The following is a 19,125-nucleotide window of genomic DNA, read 5'->3' on the forward strand; positions in this document are numbered from 1 at the left end:
AAATTAGAACTATGTTCTTATATGCTTTAATTTTGCCTCTGAGATTTTTTTATTAGTTATCGATTTTGAGCTTATTTGCGGTTTGAATTAAAAAAAAACTTTGCTATTTAATTGCCGAAACCTTTGAGCCTGAAACCTTTGGGCCTGAAAAGATCAAGCCCATGGACTCTTAAACATAGGAAAATTCATATTCATACTATTATAAAAGCCCAACTATAATAACAATACAATAAATAGTCATCTATCATTTGATTTTAGGGTTTAGAATAGGGGTGAGCAAAATACCCGAAATCCGAATATCCGATCCGATCCAATCCGAAATTTAAACTTTGGTTCGGATTAATCGGATCTTTGGATCGGATCGGATTGAATTTTAAGAAAATTTCGGATATTCGGATCGGATCGGATCAGTACTTTTCAAATCCGAACTAATCCGAAATCCGAATTGTATTTAATATATATATATATATATATTGAATATGTTAATTTATATATATATAAATTTTGAATTATTGAATATGTTAAAAAGTAAAACCTAAACCCTAATTTCCTAACTAAATCAGCGCCGCACACACAGCCACAACTCCACTCCACCACCGCGTCTGACTCCCATCGCTCTCCAGTCTCCACCACCGGGCGTTCCGCGCCGACGCCGTCCCACCCCGCCGGCCACCACCCCACCTACTCTTCGCCTGCAATCCCCCACCACGCCACCTCCGCGCTTGCAATCCCCCAGAGCAGCTCGAAGCTCGAGCGCAGAGCGCCGCAGATCTGCGCCTCTCTTCCCGACGGCCGACGCCCTCCACCTCTGACCTCAGAGTTTCAGACGCCCTCCCCAGAGCACCTCATCGGCGCGTCATTCCTTCAGGCTGCAGGTAGGTTCGATTTTAGTTTTTAGTGAACCTCAAGAATGTTGAAAATTGATGCTTAATTATGACTTATGACTTATGAGTTATGATTGTGTTCGAATTTTGTTGATGTGTTCGAATTTTTCAGCCTTATGAATTGGTGCAGTTGTTTCAATTTTGTTCGAATGAATTGGTGCAGCCTTATGAATTGTGTTCGAATTTTTCAGCCTTATGAATTGGTGCAATTGTTTCAATTTTGTTAGAATGAATCTTCTCAAGTCACCTAATTCCCCTGCCTCCCTTGGTTCCCCTTCTCCCTCGTCTCATCTTCAATTCCAGGCGCCTGGAGATACAACAACAGATTGAAGAAAAATTATCTTCTCATCGTCTACATCTTTCCCCTTCTCCTTAAATCTGTAGATCTTCTCAAATCACACTTAATTCCCTTGCTCCCTTCTGCATCTTCCCCTTCTCCCTCGTCTGTTCTGCATCTTCGCCTTCTCCCTTGTCTGCATCTTCAATTCCAACGCTACCCTTTTCCCTCATCTGCATCTTCCCTTTCTCTCTCGTCTGCATCCGTTGCTTTTGTTATTGCAGGCTGAAGAAGCAAGGTAAGCTACGGCAATATACAAAAATCACTTGGGGATTTGAACGCTAAGTTGCTCCAATGTGAACTGCTTGCTTTCCCTTTTTTTTAAAAATCTCATTTGCAATCCTAGTTCACAGTTACATTAAATTTATCTTGTTTTCTCATATGTTTCTGTTTTCTTCATATTTCTTTAGAAAAAAATTATTTTTGTGCTAGGTAGATTATATTAATGTCTTTTGATAAATTTAAATAAATATGACTTTTATGAATTTCTTTAATTTTTTTTAAATAAAAAATAGTATAATTTTCAGTTGTCATGATTTACTTTGTTCTATATAGTTGAATTTTTTTTTTTACTTTGAGAGGCTATAATTTTGTGGCAAAGCTCATCTATTGTTTTTTGTTTTAATTGTGTAGATTTGCGAGGAACACCCTTGTGAGAAACTTCACAACAACACATGTAAGTTTTTTATGATTTTTTTAATAAATAAAGATGATTTTGATGTTTTTAGGGAGTTTTTTTAAATAAATAAAATACGATTATTTCATTTTGATTTTAGTGCAGATTTTGATATGTATAGATTAGTATTATCAAAGCTTTGAAAACCTTACAGCTAAGTATTTTCATATGTGCGTCAATTTAAGTATTTTCATATGTGCGTCAATCTTTGAAAAGCTTTGGGTTTCTGATTGGTGTAGTTTGTTTTCTTGAAAATGATTTCTTTTATTTAGGATGCTGATGGGTATTGTTTCTTGAGGTTTCATGTTAAGCTATATACATGGATTTGAATTATTATTGAATTTACTAAGGTTATTTGCAAGTCAAACATCTCGATTGAGCTTAAATATTTCTGTGATTTGAAGCTCATTTTGTTGTTTTTTGGATTGTGTGCTAAGTAAATAAATTTGATGTATTCTAAATCTGAATACAGATTTAGTTGGTTTGGTTTGTTGAAATTTTCAGTGGATGATATAGATAAGATTTAGATATGAATTTGAAGTAAAATCTGAAAAATTTCCCGCTAACAGCAGCTAGTATGCTCAGGTTTTGTTAAAAAACCACTGTTTTGGCAGCTAGTGTACTTAGATTGAATGTCTTTTGATAAGAAAAATAAATACAGAAAAAAAAAATTCATTTCTTTTTTCATCTCGTTTCAATCGAAAATATTCAATATCAATACTCCTTGCATCATATAGAAGAATCATTAGGAGCCATTATATATTATATTTACATTCATTTGTAGCAAAAAAAAGGTAACAGAAATGGTAGATAACATGATAGTATTAAATTTCTCTTATGAAAATAACATATGATTTTTTTTTCTCCTTGATGATAATATATATAAATCATGAATATATACTAAAACCATTTTTCTTGTGGGTGTTGCAATAGGAGAGGTTCCATTTTCATGCTCCAGATTAAATTTCTCTTATGAAAATAACATTATATGATTTTTTTTTCTCCTTGATGATAATAATCATGAATATATACTAAAACCATTTTTCTTTTCGGTGTAGCAGATTGTAGAGGTTCCATTTTCATGCTCCAGATCTTCACCTGCATACAAAATTAAAAAATTACTATCAATTGCAAATATCATTGTTTTAGAATTTATTGTAATAATTGGGTTGTAAATTTTCCAAAAAAAAAAAAATATAAATAGAAGGACCACATAAAAATTATAAAACACAAAATGACAAAAAATAATTAGAGCAACCAAGAATAGAGAGAGAAAGTTACCTTAGTGAAATATGGTCTGAAATGATTTGGTATTTATAGGCCGAGTATTCATCAATTTGGCTCCAATGTTGGTTATTTATGAATTTCAAATGTGTATCTGGGCGACAGTTTTTGGAGCTAAATTCTAAAGAACCAGCTGTATAAAGCAAAAGTAAATATTAAAATATTAAATTTTTACAGTTTTGATGCAGTTTGTACACGCAATGACAGATTATATATCTGCGCAGCCTCTGCTTTCCACATGCACAAACAGAAGCAACATATATGCAATAAGAAATATAAAATTTTGGAATTTTTAATGCAGTCACAAACTTGAGCCCGAAGTCACAAATTTTACCCAGCGGATAGAAAAGCTCGATATTTACTGGATAAAAGGCAGCTACTTTTGGCGAGAAACACGTTCCCCAAAAATCTATACTTTAATATTAGTATAGATGGCGAATGCGGAGGCGGAGGCCGTCGATTTCGAGCCTGAGGAGGACGATCTTATGGACGAGGATGTCGGCGATGGCTCCCCCAACCGAGCCACCGTTCCTCGCCTGAAGTCCGCCATCACCGGCGGCGGCTCCTCCACCGCTCCAAAGAAGACCAAGGGCCGCGGGTTTCGCGACGAGGCCGCTGCTGAAGCGGACCGAAATGCTCGCATGTCCGCCCCCTTCGATTCGCTCGATTCAGAAGGCGGTCCTGGCCCCGAACGATGTCAGTATCCAAAACCCTAATTATTTTTGAATTATTCCGTTTTTTATTTTTCCATTTAGGTTATTTGTGTGAATTCACCTTGCTTCTAACCGTTCTGTTGATATCTTTGTTCGGACATAGTTGCTGTATTAGAAATTTGAAAACATGTTATATTTTAGATCAGTTTCAGTAGAACCATTTTGGTGTATAGTATAATTGAGCTTGATACTCTCGCTTGGGTTGCTTTTTGGGTAGTGTTTACATTTTCCCTTGCACTCATAGTGTGGGAGAAGTGAGCTCTAGATGTACTACTGATTGAATTTGTTCGGGTGTTTGACACTGTTGTTTGTTGCAAATTCGAAGTGGAGGCATGTTTGATTAGATGACACCATTTGTTTTTCATAAAAACTTCAATTGGATATTGGGATAGAAGTTGAGGTCTAGTTGTGATTGCACTTTTGTAGCTATTGAAGGATGGATTATTCTGGTTACTGGAGTTCATGAAGAGGCTCAAGAGGACGATCTGCAAAACGCATTTGGTGATTTTGGAGAGATAAAGAATTTACACTTGAATCTCGATCGTCGTACGGGTTTTGTCAAGGTATATAAATCTTGCGTTCTTTTACGATTCGTTATGAAAGTTACCTGCTATATACTAATTATGTAACATGTTAAAGAGAAATCTAATGACATTCTATATGATGTTTATCAGGATTAACTTTAAATGTTATGTAAATCTTCTTCTTCTTCTTCCACATTTTTACATTTTACACTTTGTTGAATTTGAAGGCATACCATCCCTTTCTGCAACCGCTTTAGATGATATTATAACATAGATTCTCTGTATCAGCAATTGAGGATCCTGTAAAATAGTTTAATGTTATAGCCCGGATGAACATTTTGAGTCTTACAAACTACCCTTGTGTGTAGATGGGCTCCAAGAAAAGATTATTATTTACTCTGAGTTGCCTAAGCAGCATATTTGCATCTCTGAAGCAGTCTTTACTCACAAAGGGATTAGTCAGCATGTTTCTTTTTCTGCTCGACACCCTCATGTTTTTCTCGATAATAATCTATTTATCTTTCCCTTGACTATGTCGCTTGTATATCCATTGTCCACTAAATGTGTTATGGTATTTTCTAGGGCTATGCTCTAATTGAATTTGAGAAGTTTGAGGAGGCACAGAGAGCCATAAATGAGATGAATGGAACTGAACTCCTAACCCAGACCATGAATGTTGACTGGGCGTTCAGCAAAGGTCCATTTAGAAGAAGGAACATTAGGAGGAGGTATGTGATCTCAAATTCTCTGCAACAACAATATAAGTCCCTCTGTTCTTTCTAAATGTCTAACTCAAATTATGGGTTCTTATTACTGTTGCTCATAGTATAGGACTAGGAAATAGCTGTACCAAACATGATAGTGCTCCCCATGTACTTTTGGAGCCAGAGGTAATGTGCAGAGCTTGGGAAATACTGATACTGGAAATGTGCATGTGTCACTTATTACCTTAACAGACAAATACATCATTTGGAATGTTGTTGAGGGGGCATGTTAAATATTTTAATTATCAGTTAGGGTTTGTAATAATTCAGACATGGTGAATCAATGTTAGGATACGTAACCTTGAAAAATCTCTCCACTTTGAATATGTTAGATGACACTCTTCAAATCTAGTTTTGAGTGACCCATATTAGGTTGGTAATAATTTTGAATTGTCTTGTAGTGGGAGTTGGAACAACCACATTATAAAAAGGGCATGTAATTGGGGATTAAAAAGTTTACAAACCCTCTTTTCATGTCTGGATCCTATCCGACTGTTACTGTTTTGTGATTCATCATTTTTATTGAAATCTTCTACAGATCACCTCGGGGTCATCATTCCAGGAGTCCAAGGAGGAGATTCTGATCATGGTGGCATGTGAGAGTTTTTGGCACTTTGATTTAGAGTGAAGATACAAATGTGAATCTTTGTTAACTTTTAACAATGTGTACGATTGTTGTTTCTGTTGTCAGTTTTCGTTCATTGACTTCATTTCAGCTGTATTAACGTATTTATGAGGCTTCTTTGGATTGCTCTTCCTGGCTTGCTATTTATATAGGTTGGTACTTTAGTTGAAGGATGTTCTAATGTTGTGTTCTTATTGATTCCGATCAGTGTATTCATTGCCTTTTTGATTGGTATTTGTGCTTGTCTTGTTGTAAGATCATCATTTTGTTTTGGGATAATCATAATTTGTCATTAACTTTTACGTTTTTTTTTTTTAAATCTATATATATATAAAAGCCCATCCAACTTCACAATTTTTTTCCCGCCCAAAACTAGAGTGTAATTTCTATACTAATCACTATTTAGTCCTATCTTAAATTTGGTAATTAACAATTAATTAAAGCATTAAATATGATAATTAGTTGATATTATAAATATTGTTATAATATAAAAAGACATTTAACATTAAAAAGTATAGATTACTTATACTTTTAAATAATTTAGTTAAATAACTATTACCGTGCATCGCACGGGAGCAAAACTAGTAAGACTTAAATAGCACAGCCAAAAAGCACATAATAACCCCTCGTTTTTCTACTTATTTGTCTACTCATTACTCATTAGCACAACCCTCGTTTTTCTTCAAAATCCCTTTAGCCCTTCCCCTCCTATCCCCAAATCTAAACCTAGCTAAATATCTGCTTCAATGGCGAATGCGGAGGCGGAGGCCGTCGATTTCGAGCCTGAGGAGGACGATCTTATGGACGAGGATGTCGGCGATGGCTCCCCCAACCGAGCCACCGTTCCTCGCCTGAAGTCCGCCATCACCGGCGGCGGCTCCTCCACCGCTCCAAAGAAGACCAAGGGCCGCGGGTTTCGCGACGAGGCCGCTGCTGAAGCGGACCGAAATGCTCGCATGTCCGCCCCCTTCGATTCGCTCGATTCAGAAGGCGGTCCTGGCCCCGAACGATGTCAGTATCCAAAACCCTAATTATTTTTGAATTATTCCGTTTTTTATTTTTCCATTTAGGTTATTTGTGTGAATTCACCTTGCTTCTAACCGTTCTGTTGATATCTTTGTTCGGACATAGTTGCTGTATTAGAAATTTGAAAACATGTTATATTTTAGATCAGTTTCAGTAGAACCATTTTGGTGTATAGTATAATTGAGCTTGATACTCTCGCTTGGGTTGCTTTTTGGGTAGTGTTTACATTTTCCCTTGCACTCATAGTGTGGGAGAAGTGAGCTCTAGATGTACTACTGATTGAATTTGTTCGGGTGTTTGACACTGTTGTTTGGTGCAAATTCGAAGTGGAGGCATGTTTGATTAGATGGCACCATTTGTTTTTCATAAAAACTTCAATTGGATATTGGGATAGAAGTTGAGGTCTAGTTGTGATTGCACTTTTGTAGCTATTGAAGGATGGATTATTCTGGTTACTGGAGTTCATGAAGAGGCTCAAGAGGACGATCTGCAAAACGCATTTGGTGATTTTGGAGAGATAAAGAATTTACACTTGAATCTCGATCGTCGTACGGGTTTTGTCAAGGTATATAAATCTTGCGTTCTTTTACGATTCGTTATGAAAGTTACCTGCTATATACTAATTATGTAACATGTTAAAGAGAAATCTAATGACATTCTATATGATGTTTATCAGGATTAACTTTAAATGTTATGTAAATCTTCTTCTTCTTCTTCCACATTTTTACATTTTACACTTTGTTGAATTTGAAGGCATACCATCCCTTTCTGCAACCGCTTTAGATGATATTATAACATAGATTCTCTGTATAAGCAATTGAGGATCCTGTAAAATAGTTTAATGTTATAGCCCGGATGAACATTTTGAGTCTTACAAACTACCCTTGTGTGTAGATGGGCTCCAAGAAAAGATTATTATTTACTCTGAGTTGCCTAAGCAGCATATTTGCATCTCTGAAGCAGTCTTTACTCACAAAGGGATTAGTCAGCATGTTTCTTTTTCTGCTCGACACCCTCATGTTTTTCTCGATAATAATCTATTTATCTTTCCCTTGACTATGTCGCTTGTATATCCATTGTCCACTAAATGTGTTATGGTATTTTCTAGGGCTATGCTCTAATTGAATTTGAGAAGTTTGAGGAGGCACAGAGAGCCATAAATGAGATGAATGGAACTGAACTCCTAACCCAGACAATGAATGTTGACTGGGCGTTCAGCAAAGGTCCATTCAGAAGAAGGAACATTAGGAGGAGGTATGTGATCTCAAATTCTCTGCAACAACAATATAAGTCCCTCTGTTCTTTCTAAATGTCTAACTCAAATTATGGGTTCTTATTACTGTTGCTCATAGTATAGGACTAGGAAATAGCTGTACCAAACATGATAGTGCTCCCCATGTACTTTTGGAGCCAGAGGTAATGTGCAGAGCTTGGGAAATACTGATACTGGAAATGTGCATGTGTCACTTATTACCTTAACAGACAAATACATCATTTGGAATGTTGTTGAGGGGGCATGTTAAATATTTTAATTATCAGTTAGGGTTTGTAATAATTCAGACATGGTGAATCAATGTTAGGATACGTAACCTTGAAAAATCTCTCCACTTTGAATATGTTAGATGACACTCTTCAAATCTAGTTTTGAGTGACCCATATTAGGTTGGTAATAATTTTGAATTGTCTTGTAGTGGGAGTTGGAACAACCACATTATAAAAAGGGCATGTAATTGGGGATTAAAAAGTTTACAAACCCTCTTTTCATGTCTGGATCCTATCCGACTGTTACTGTTTTGTGATTCATCATTTTTATTGAAATCTTCTACAGATCACCTCGGGGTCATCATTCCAGGAGTCCAAGGAGGAGATTCTGATCATGGTGGCATGTGAGAGTTTTTGGCACTTTGATTTAGAGTGAAGATACAAATGTGAATCTTTGTTAACTTTTAACAATGTGTACGATTGTTGTTTCTGTTGTCAGTTTTCGTTCATTGACTTCATTTCAGCTGTATTAACGTATTTATGAGGCTTCTTTGGATTGCTCTTCCTGGCTTGCTATTTATATAGGTTGGTACTTTAGTTGAAGGATGTTCCAATGTTGTGTTCTTATTGATTCCGATCAGTGTATTCATTGCCTTTTTGATTGGTATTTGTGCTTGTCTTGTTGTAAGATCATCATTTTGTTTTGGGATAATCATAATTTGTCATTAACTTTTACGTTTTTTTTTTAAATCTATATATATATAAAAGCTCATCCAACTTCACAATTTTTTTCCCGCCCAAAACTAGAGTGTAATTTCTATACCAATCACTATTTAGTCCTATCTTAAATTTGGTAATTAACAATTAATTAAAGCATTAAATATGATAATTAGTTGATATTATAAATATTGTTATAATATAAAAAGACATTCAACATTAAAAAGTATAGATTACTTATACTTTTAAATAATTTAGTTAAATAACTATTACCGTGCATCGCACGGGAGCAAAACTAGTAAGACTTAAATAGCACAGCCAAAAAGCACATAATAACCCCTCGTTTTTCTACTTATTTGTCTACTCATTACTCATTAGCACAACCCTCGTTTTTCTTCAAAATCCCTTTAGCCCTTCCCCTCCTATCCCCAAATCTAAACCTAGCTAAATATCTGCTTCAATGGCGAATGCGGAGGCGGAGGCCGTCGATTTCGAGCCTGAGGAGGACGATCTTATGGACGAGGATGTCGGCGATGGACTCCCCCAACCGAGCCACCGTTCCTCGCCTGAAGTCCGCCATCACCGGCGGCGGCTCCTCCACCGCTCCAAAGAAGACCAAGGGCCGCGGGTTTCGCGACGAGGCCGCTGCTGAAGCGGACCGAAATGCTCGCATGTCCGCCCCCTTCGATTCGCTCGATTCAGAAGGCGGTCCTGGCCCCGAACGATGTCAGTATCCAAAACCCTAATTATTTTTGAATTATTCCGTTTTTTATTTTTCCATTTAGGTTATTTGTGTGAATTCACCTTGCTTCTAACCGTTCTGTTGATATCTTTGTTCGGACATAGTTGCTGTATTAGAAATTTGAAAACATGTTATATTTTAGATCAGTTTCAGTAGAACCATTTTGGTGTATAGTATAATTGAGCTTGATACTCTCGCTTGGGTTGCTTTTTGGGTAGTGTTTACATTTTCCCTTGCACTCATAGTGTGGGAGAAGTGAGCTCTAGATGTACTACTGATTGAATTTGTTCGGGTGTTTGACACTGTTGTTTGTTGCAAATTCGAAGTGGAGGCATGTTTGATTAGATGACACCATTTGTTTTTCATAAAAACTTCAATTGGATATTGGGATAGAAGTTGAGGTCTAGTTGTGATTGCACTTTTGTAGCTATTGAAGGATGGATTATTCTGGTTACTGGAGTTCATGAAGAGGCTCAAGAGGACGATCTGCAAAACGCATTTGGTGATTTTGGAGAGATAAAGAATTTACACTTGAATCTCGATCGTCGTATGGGTTTTGTCAAGGTATATAAATCTTGCGTTCTTTTACGATTCGTTATGAAAGTTACCTGCTATATACTAATTATGTAACATGTTAAAGAGAAATCTAATGACATTCTATATGATGTTTATCAGGATTAACTTTAAATGTTATGTAAATCTTCTTCTTCTTCTTCCACATTTTTACATTTTACACTTTGTTGAATTTGAAGGCATACCATCCCTTTCTGCAACCGCTTTAGATGATATTATAACATAGATTCTCTGTATAAGCAATTGAGGATCCTGTAAAATAGTTTAATGTTATAGCCCGGATGAACATTTTGAGTCTTACAAACTACCCTTGTGTGTAGATGGGCTCCAAGAAAAGATTATTATTTACTCTGAGTTGCCTAAGCAGCATATTTGCATCTCTGAAGCAGTCTTTACTCACAAAGGGATTAGTCAGCATGTTTCTTTTTCTGCTCGACACCCTCATGTTTTTCTCGATAATAATCTATTTATCTTTCCCTTGACTATGTCGCTTGTATATCCATTGTCCACTAAATGTGTTATGGTATTTTCTAGGGCTATGCTCTAATTGAATTTGAGAAGTTTGAGGAGGCACAGAGAGCCATAAATGAGATGAATGGAACTGAACTCCTAACCCAGACCATGAATGTTGACTGGGCGTTCAGCAAAGGTCCATTCAGAAGAAGGAACATTAGGAGGAGGTATGTGATCTCAAATTCTCTGCAACAACAATATAAGTCCCTCTGTTCTTTCTAAATGTCTAACTCAAATTATGGGTTCTTATTACTGTTGCTCATAGTATAGGACTAGGAAATAGCTGTACCAAACATGATAGTGCTCCCCATGTACTTTTGGAGCCAGAGGTAATGTGCAGAGCTTGGGAAATACTGATACTGGAAATGTGCATGTGTCACTTATTACCTTAACAGACAAATACATCATTTGGAATGTTGTTGAGGGGGCATGTTAAATATTTTAATTATCAGTTAGGGTTTGTAATAATTCAGACATGGTGAATCAATGTTAGGATACGTAACCTTGAAAAATCTCTCCACTTTGAATATGTTAGATGACACTCTTCAAATCTAGTTTTGAGTGACCCATATTAGGTTGGTAATAATTTTGAATTGTCTTGTAGTGGGAGTTGGAACAACCACATTATAAAAAGGGCATGTAATTGGGGATTAAAAAGTTTACAAACCCTCTTTTCATGTCTGGATCCTATCCGACTGTTACTGTTTTGTGATTCATCATTTTTATTGAAATCTTCTACAGATCACCTCGGGGTCATCATTCCAGGAGTCCAAGGAGGAGATTCTGATCATGGTGGCATGTGAGAGTTTTTGGCACTTTGATTTAGAGTGAAGATACAAATGTGAATCTTTGTTAACTTTTAACAATGTGTACGATTGTTGTTTCTGTTGTCAGTTTTCGTTCATTGACTTCATTTCAGCTGTATTAACGTATTTATGAGGCTTCTTTGGATTGCTCTTCCTGGCTTGCTATTTATATAGGTTGGTACTTTAGTTGAAGGATGTTCCAATGTTGTGTTCTTATTGATTCCGATCAGTGTATTCATTGCCTTTTTGATTGGTATTTGTGCTTGTCTTGTTGTAAGATCATCATTTTGTTTTGGGATAATCATAATTTGTCATTAACTTTTACGTTTTTTTTTTAAATCTATATATATATAAAAGCTCATGCAACTTCACAATTTTTTTCCCGCCCAAAACTAGAGTGTAATTTCTATACCAATCACTATTTAGTCCTATCTTAAATTTGGTAATTAACAATTAATTAAAGCATTAAATATGATAATTAGTTGATATTATAAATATTGTTATAATATAAAAAGACATTCAACATTAAAAAGTATAGATTACTTATACTTTTAAATAATTTAGTTAAATAACTATTACCGTGCATCGCACGGGAGCAAAACTAGTAAGACTTAAATAGCACAGCCAAAAAGCACATAATAACCCCTCGTTTTTCTACTTATTTGTCTACTCATTACTCATTAGCACAACCCTCGTTTTTCTTCAAAATCCCTTTAGCCCTTCCCCTCCTATCCCCAAATCTAAACCTAGCTAAATATCTGCTTCAATGGCGAATGCGGAGGCGGAGGCCGTCGATTTCGAGCCTGAGGAGGACGATCTTATGGACGAGGATGTCGGCGATGACTCCCCCAACCGAGCCACCGTTCCTCGCCTGAAGTCCGCCATCACCGGCGGCGGCTCCTCCACCGCTCCAAAGAAGACCAAGGGCCGCGGGTTTCGCGACGAGGCCGCTGCTGAAGCGGACCGAAATGCTCGCATGTCCGCCCCCTTCGATTCGCTCGATTCAGAAGGCGGTCCTGGCCCCGAACGATGTCAGTATCCAAAACCCTAATTATTTTTGAATTATTCCGTTTTTTATTTTTCCATTTAGGTTATTTGTGTGAATTCACCTTGCTTCTAACCGTTCTGTTGATATCTTTGTTCGGACATAGTTGCTGTATTAGAAATTTGAAAACATGTTATATTTTAGATCAGTTTCAGTAGAACCATTTTGGTGTATAGTATAATTGAGCTTGATACTCTCGCTTGGGTTGCTTTTTGGGTAGTGTTTACATTTTCCCTTGCACTCATAGTGTGGGAGAAGTGAGCTCTAGATGTACTACTGATTGAATTTGTTCGGGTGTTTGACACTGTTGTTTGTTGCAAATTCGAAGTGGAGGCATGTTTGATTAGATGACACCATTTGTTTTTCATAAAAACTTCAATTGGATATTGGGATAGAAGTTGAGGTCTAGTTGTGATTGCACTTTTGTAGCTATTGAAGGATGGATTATTCTGCTTACTGGAGTTCATGAAGAGGCTCAAGAGGACGATCTGCAAAACGCATTTGGTGATTTTGGAGAGATAAAGAATTTACACTTGAATCTCGATCGTCGTACGGGTTTTGTCAAGGTATATAAATCTTGCGTTCTTTTACGATTCGTTATGAAAGTTACCTGCTATATACTAATTATGTAACATGTTAAAGAGAAATCTAATGACATTCTATATGATGTTTATCAGGATTAACTTTAAATGTTATGTAAATCTTCTTCTTCTTCTTCCACATTTTTACATTTTACACTTTGTTGAATTTGAAGGCATACCATCCCTTTCTGCAACCGCTTTAGATGATATTATAACATAGATTCTCTGTATAAGCAATTGAGGATCCTGTAAAATAGTTTAATGTTATAGCCCGGATGAACATTTTGAGTCTTACAAACTACCCTTGTGTGTAGATGGGCTCCAAGAAAAGATTATTATTTACTCTGAGTTGCCTAAGCAGCATATTTGCATCTCTGAAGCAGTCTTTACTCACAAAGGGATTAGTGTCACGACCGCACTTGCTAAGGATAGCAAATTCGGGGAAACCGCGACTAAGGGAGGGGATTTAGGAGCGGGAGTAAGAAAGGGGCATATTCGGTTTCTTGATGACTCGACTTGTATAAGGAAATCAATCGAAATATCTAGATATCAACGAAGGCCACAAGGGGACCGTACATAATATTATCCCAAAACGGGGTACTCAATAGTTTTAGTACATTATTAAATAATACATATTGTTTGACAAATGACATAATATCTTAACATAATCAGTGTTCGCAGCGGAATAACAATAACTTGAGTATATGTATGAAGACATATACTCCACTCTGAGGTTCTCGTCCTAAATTGACAAAAGCTCCGCTTGCACACTACATCCTCGATCACAGCTCAACCTGCACATTTAAAAATACATGCAGGGCTAAGTACAAAAGTACTTAGTGGACACTTGCCGAAATTTACATATATGCATAATATTTTATTGTCAAGCCTTTCAATAGTAGTAAGATACGAGGGTTTTCCTTTAAAGACTCGTATTTACCAAACATAATATCATTTCTTTCATCAATAACCCGCGCAGGTATTTTATATCATTAATCACCATATCAGTAACTCGTGCCGAGAGGGAGGCCTCCCTCTACGGACACTATGATCGGCCAACCCGCTAGATGACTCACGATCACAAGGGTGTACACTAATTCCGAAGGGATTTGCGGTCCCATCCAGAATCCGAATTCGATTAACATCAGATAGGCAATTAATAATAAAACATAAAGCATTTAGGCATTGACAATATCATTTAAATTCATAAGCATAAAGTCTTAGCAATTCTAATATATAATTTTAGTTTATACATAGAAAGCCCACCTGAATAGCAGACTCACGGTTTAGCTCTAACTCTGGTGCTTGACCTTTAATCCGAGAAAATAAAATAAGATTCTAATTCTCGAAAAATCTCAATAAATGAGGATGCGTAAAATGATTATGCATGACTCATATTCCTTTAATTAAATTATGAGATGCTAATCCTATTTAAGGAATTAAAGCTCGTCTTATGAGGTCGGATTATTAATCTTATCTCGTCAAAACCTTAAACTCAAAACATTATCACATAACTATCATTTAGGTTCGAAACTATTTATTCGAACATCAACATGCGCATTAATCATAACTCGTTCTATTTATGTCATCAAGTCAAATATTCCGTCATTTAAAAACAAATCCTATAATATTACATAGATAAATTATATCATCATAGATCATGCTTTCTTATTTAAAAATCATTTAATCATTTTCAAATAATCCATATTAATAAGTCATTTGAAAAGAATTAATTTAAATGAGAGTTTAACTCAAAATATTTCATTTTATAATCCATTTATAAATACTTGAAATAAAGAACTCCATTTAAATAATTAATTTAAAGGTCAATATATAATTAAATTAATCAAGCTCAATTTAAATTAATAATTAAGAGCTCAAATAATTTAAATAGATATAAGCCCAAATTAATTAGATAAATTAAGTCTATCATGTTTTTCTTTGAATAAGGCCCAAACATATTGAGGCCCAAGATAATAAAATCATGAAGCCCAATAAGTGAGCCCATCATCACCCTTAAAATAATTAGTAAATTTTAATATTAATCACTAATTAAAATAATTAGGATTAATAAAGAAGCCTAAAATAATAATTCTTATTGGGTTAAATAAATAAATTTCATTGGACTTAATCAATTAAATCGTAGGAGCCCAAGTAATATAAATTCGAGGCCCATTATTAATAAATAATAGGAGTCCAAGTAATAATTAATGTGGACTGGAAAGAATTAATCGTAGTCCAATAGACACTTTAATCGGCCCAAATGACGAATTAACAGCTGGGCTGAACTAAACAAATCTGAAACAGGCCCAATAGAATTAAATAAATTCCAGCCCAAGAACATTAAATAAATTCGGCCCAGTTAGAAATAAAAAGATGGCCCAATGAATTAATCCCCGACCCAACAAATAAAATGAATTAGGCCCAATAAAAGAGTCCAAAAATTCTCCCCATAAGTCTTCACTCTCGGTTCTCTCACTACCGACAATTCTCCTCTCTCTCTCTATCTTTATTAAAGAAAGGAACACTCTATCTCTCTCTTAATTATCGGTTCTCTCCCTTTTTTTTTTAAAAGCAGAACACACTCTCTCTCTCAATTATCGGTTCTCCCTTTTTTCTTTTATTAAAGTAGAACTCTCTCTCTCTCTCAATTAACAAAACTGAATCTCTCTCTAAATTCTCACCAAACGAATGCTGCTCAACATCTCTCTCTCTCGCTCGATCCAGCCGCCGCCGCTGCCGTTCAATGGCGCCGTCGCCGCCGGCGAGCAGCGCGGCCTCTCCTTCTCTCTCCCTGAACTCTTCCCCCTCTCTTCTCCTCCCTCGGTCTCACTCTTCTCACTGACTCACACACACACGCACGCAGACACGGCGAAAGCCGCGCCGCCGCGTCGTCCTCCCCTTCGCCGGTGGACAGACGGCCAGGAGCCGCCACCGTCGCCGGAGAGCCCAGGTAAAAACCCTAACTTTTTTTTCATTTTCCCCTTCTTTCCTTTTTAGATTAAAACTGAAAACTCCTCTCTCTCTCTTTTGATTTGGCTGAATCGGAGCAACGGCGACGTCACGGCTGTCACGTTACCGCCGCCGCCGCCGACGACGAGCCACCAAGGCTCCGCCGCTGACCGCCGTCTGAAAACAGGTAACTCTAATTTCATTTCTCTCCTTTTCTTTTTCCTTCCCTCATCCTTTCCCTTTTCTAAATTAAAATCTGAAAACTTATCTCCCTTCCCCCTCTTTGGCAGATCGGAGCCACCGCGGCTCCGTCGCCGTCCGTTGACCGCCGGCGACGACGAGTCACCAAGGCTGCCGCCTCCCTTTGATCTCGACTCACACACACAAGGCAGGGTCAGCCCCCCCTTCAAAGGTTTCAAGCCTCAAATTCAGTCGAACACTTAGCACATAGGATTTGAGCAAAAATAAAATACTGTAAATTTACTTCAATAAAGCGTACTGCACTTAAACATTCATTCATGTAATTTCAACCCTCCATTTATACCTGTAAATTCTGTTTATAACAGGCTGCATATGTACATAAAAATGGAATATGAGAAATTGGTATGTGTTGGTGGTTCTCTGATATATTGGATAAAAGGGGAATACCTTGAATAGGTGTGGTGGAAGATATTTATTTCTGCAGATTTTGTTTATCACTAAGATTAGAAACGTCAGTTGTGAAAAAAATAAATTGAAAGAGATGAATATCCTCATTCTATTACCTTAACTTGCTGTGTGAAATTGAGACTGCAGAATTTAGAAATGGTGAAGTGGTGAGGTTTGGGTGAAGAATGGTGTAGATTATAAAAGAAAAATGGGGTGGTGAGGGTCGTGGAAATTCTTCAACTTACAAGTATGAACACTTCAGCTAGCTTTGTATGACTGAAGAATTTCTTCAGCATGCGTAGTAAATTCTTCAGCATGCTTAGGATTCAGCATGCTTAGGATTATTCAAATTAAAATATCTAAGAGATTAATATATTAATTATATGGTTCCAAACTCATTTAAATACATTAAGACATATAAGCCTAATTCTTATTGAAGCATAAAATCTATTTGAGCTTGCTTCTAACATAAATTAAATTACTCATGGGCTTAAGTAAACAATCGATAAAAGATTCATATTTAACACTTCAGTGTTAAATTCTCCACAATAAATTAATGGACTCAAAATATGTTTTGAGTGCATCATCTATTGAAAATAAATCATCACATATATAAATTATCAAATTCATATAAGTTCGTATTTTATTAATGGATGCTGAACTCTAATTACCATAATAAATCCTTAAATCAGTAATTAAAAGTATATAATCCTTAATAAAAAGTCGGGTCATTACATACTATCCCCCTTAAAAGAAATTTCGTCCCGAAATTTGCATACCTATGTGAAAAGTTCTGGGTATTTTTCTTTCATCTGGTCCTCAAGTTCCCACGTTGCTTCTTCCGGTCCATGGTGTCTCCACAGTATTTTGACTGACGCGATCGATTTATCCCTTAACTCTTGCACCTTTCGGTCCAAAATGGCTTCAGGTTTTTCCTCGTACGTCAAGTCTGGGTTAAGAATCATTTCATCTTGGTGAATCACGTGTTTGGGGTCAAACACGTACCGTCTCAGCTGTGACACGTGGAACACATTGTGGACGTTTCCAAAGCTAGGTGGCAGTGCCAACCTATACGCTACGGGACCTATTCTTTCAAGGATCTCATAAGGTCCTACAAAACGGGGTCTCAACTTACCCTTAACACCGAATCTAACGATCCCTTTCGAGGGTGATATTTTAAGGAAAACCTTGTCTCCAATCTTAAATTGTAGTTCAGTTCGTCGGGTATCAGCATAAGACTTCTGTCTGTCCTGGGCCTCTTTAATTCTTGCTCTAATCTGGCGGATGGTCTCGATCATCTCGCTTACTGCATCTGGCCCAAGGATTTTTCTTTCACCCACTTCATCCCAGTAAAGTGGTGATCTACACTTCCTTCCATACAGCGCCTCATAAGGTGCCATATCAATGGTTGCCTGGTAACTATTGTTGTAGGCGAATTCGATCAATGGCAGCACTGATTCCCAACTTCCTCCTCGGTCTAGCACCACTGTCCTCAACATATCTTCAAGGGTCTGAATTGTCCTTTCTGATTGTCCATCTGTTTGAGGGTGAAAGGCGGTGCTAAAGTTTAATCTCGTTCCCAACTCTTTCTGCAAACTGATCCAAAATCTAGAAGTAAATTTTGAATCTCTATCTGAAGTAATGGATATTGGTATTCCATGTAGCCGTACAATCTCACGAATGTACAGTTGGGCTAGTTTCTCCGATCCATGGGTAATTGGAATCGGTATAAAATGAGCGCTCTTTGTGAGACGGTCTACTATTACCCAAATAGCTGTGTTGCCCCTATTTGTCTTGGGTAAACCCGTCACGAAATCCATCGCTATGTGCTCCCACTTCCATTCTGGGATTTCCAATGGCTGTAATTTCCCATATGGTCGTTGATGTAAAGCTTTCACTTGCTGGCATGCAAGGCAACGCTCTACAAACGAGGCTATATCTCGTTTCATCCCGTCCCACCAAAATTTCTGTTTTAGATCTTGGTACATTTTGGTACTTCCGGGATGAGCGGTATAGGGCGTGTCATGAGCTTCACTCATGATCTCGTTTCTCAGTTCCTCGTTATGGGGAACACACAATCTTCCTTCAAAAAGAACTGCGTTATCCGTGGCCTCTTGGTAGCCTCCTGGCGTGCCTGTTCGGATCTTGAGACGAACTTTTTACAAGCTCTCATCCGCTCTCTGGGCACTGACGATCCTTTCTCTGAGGTCTGGGACGGCTACCAGAGTTGCAA

The 19,125-nt window shown here is 37.1% G+C and overlaps 3 protein-coding genes and 1 pseudogene across 10 annotated transcripts; all 4 read left to right on the forward strand.

Moving 5' to 3' along the window:
- The first annotated feature begins 268 nt into the window (after window positions 1-268).
- Window positions 269-5,977, forward strand: LOC130987499 (RNA-binding protein Y14A-like). Of its 7 annotated transcripts, none has more exons than XM_057911034.1 (6): window positions 269-875; window positions 1,855-1,897; window positions 3,483-3,877; window positions 4,321-4,457; window positions 5,001-5,146; window positions 5,721-5,977. In XM_057911034.1, the coding sequence occupies exons 3-6, from the start codon at window positions 3,613-3,615 to the stop codon at window positions 5,764-5,766; spliced, it is 594 nt and encodes a 197-aa protein (XP_057767017.1). In that variant the 5' UTR covers window positions 269-875; window positions 1,855-1,897; window positions 3,483-3,612; the 3' UTR covers window positions 5,767-5,977. The 7 variants fall into 7 exon arrangements, with proteins under 7 accessions (XP_057767017.1, XP_057767018.1, XP_057767019.1 ...); XM_057911035.1 differs by having other exon boundaries at window positions 500-875; window positions 3,370-3,877; XM_057911038.1 differs by having other exon boundaries at window positions 503-875; window positions 3,608-3,877.
- A 503-nt stretch (window positions 5,978-6,480) lies between these two features.
- On the forward strand, window positions 6,481-8,982 carry LOC130987501 (RNA-binding protein Y14A-like). 2 transcript variants are annotated; one of them, XM_057911042.1, is made up of 4 exons: window positions 6,481-6,818; window positions 7,262-7,398; window positions 7,942-8,087; window positions 8,662-8,982. In XM_057911042.1, exons 1-4 carry the CDS (start codon window positions 6,554-6,556, stop codon window positions 8,705-8,707), a joined length of 594 nt encoding a protein of 197 aa, XP_057767025.1. In that variant the 5' UTR covers window positions 6,481-6,553; the 3' UTR covers window positions 8,708-8,982. The 2 variants fall into 2 exon arrangements, with proteins under 2 accessions (XP_057767025.1, XP_057767023.1); XM_057911040.1 differs by having other exon boundaries at window positions 6,496-6,818; window positions 7,942-8,982.
- Window positions 8,983-9,450: 468 nt separating this feature from the next.
- On the forward strand, window positions 9,451-11,922 carry LOC130987502 (RNA-binding protein Y14A-like; annotated as a pseudogene).
- A 432-nt stretch (window positions 11,923-12,354) lies between these two features.
- On the forward strand, window positions 12,355-13,692 carry LOC130987503 (RNA-binding protein Y14A-like). The gene is made up of 2 exons (XM_057911043.1): window positions 12,355-12,697; window positions 13,141-13,692. The coding sequence occupies exons 1-2, from the start codon at window positions 12,433-12,435 to the stop codon at window positions 13,341-13,343; spliced, it is 468 nt and encodes a 155-aa protein (XP_057767026.1). The 5' UTR covers window positions 12,355-12,432; the 3' UTR covers window positions 13,344-13,692.
- The last annotated feature ends 5,433 nt before the right edge of the window (window positions 13,693-19,125 follow it).

The sequence above is a fragment of the Salvia miltiorrhiza genome, chromosome 6 (assembly GCF_028751815.1).
Source record: "Salvia miltiorrhiza cultivar Shanhuang (shh) chromosome 6, IMPLAD_Smil_shh, whole genome shotgun sequence".
NCBI classification, from domain to species: Eukaryota; Viridiplantae; Streptophyta; class Magnoliopsida; order Lamiales; family Lamiaceae; genus Salvia; species Salvia miltiorrhiza.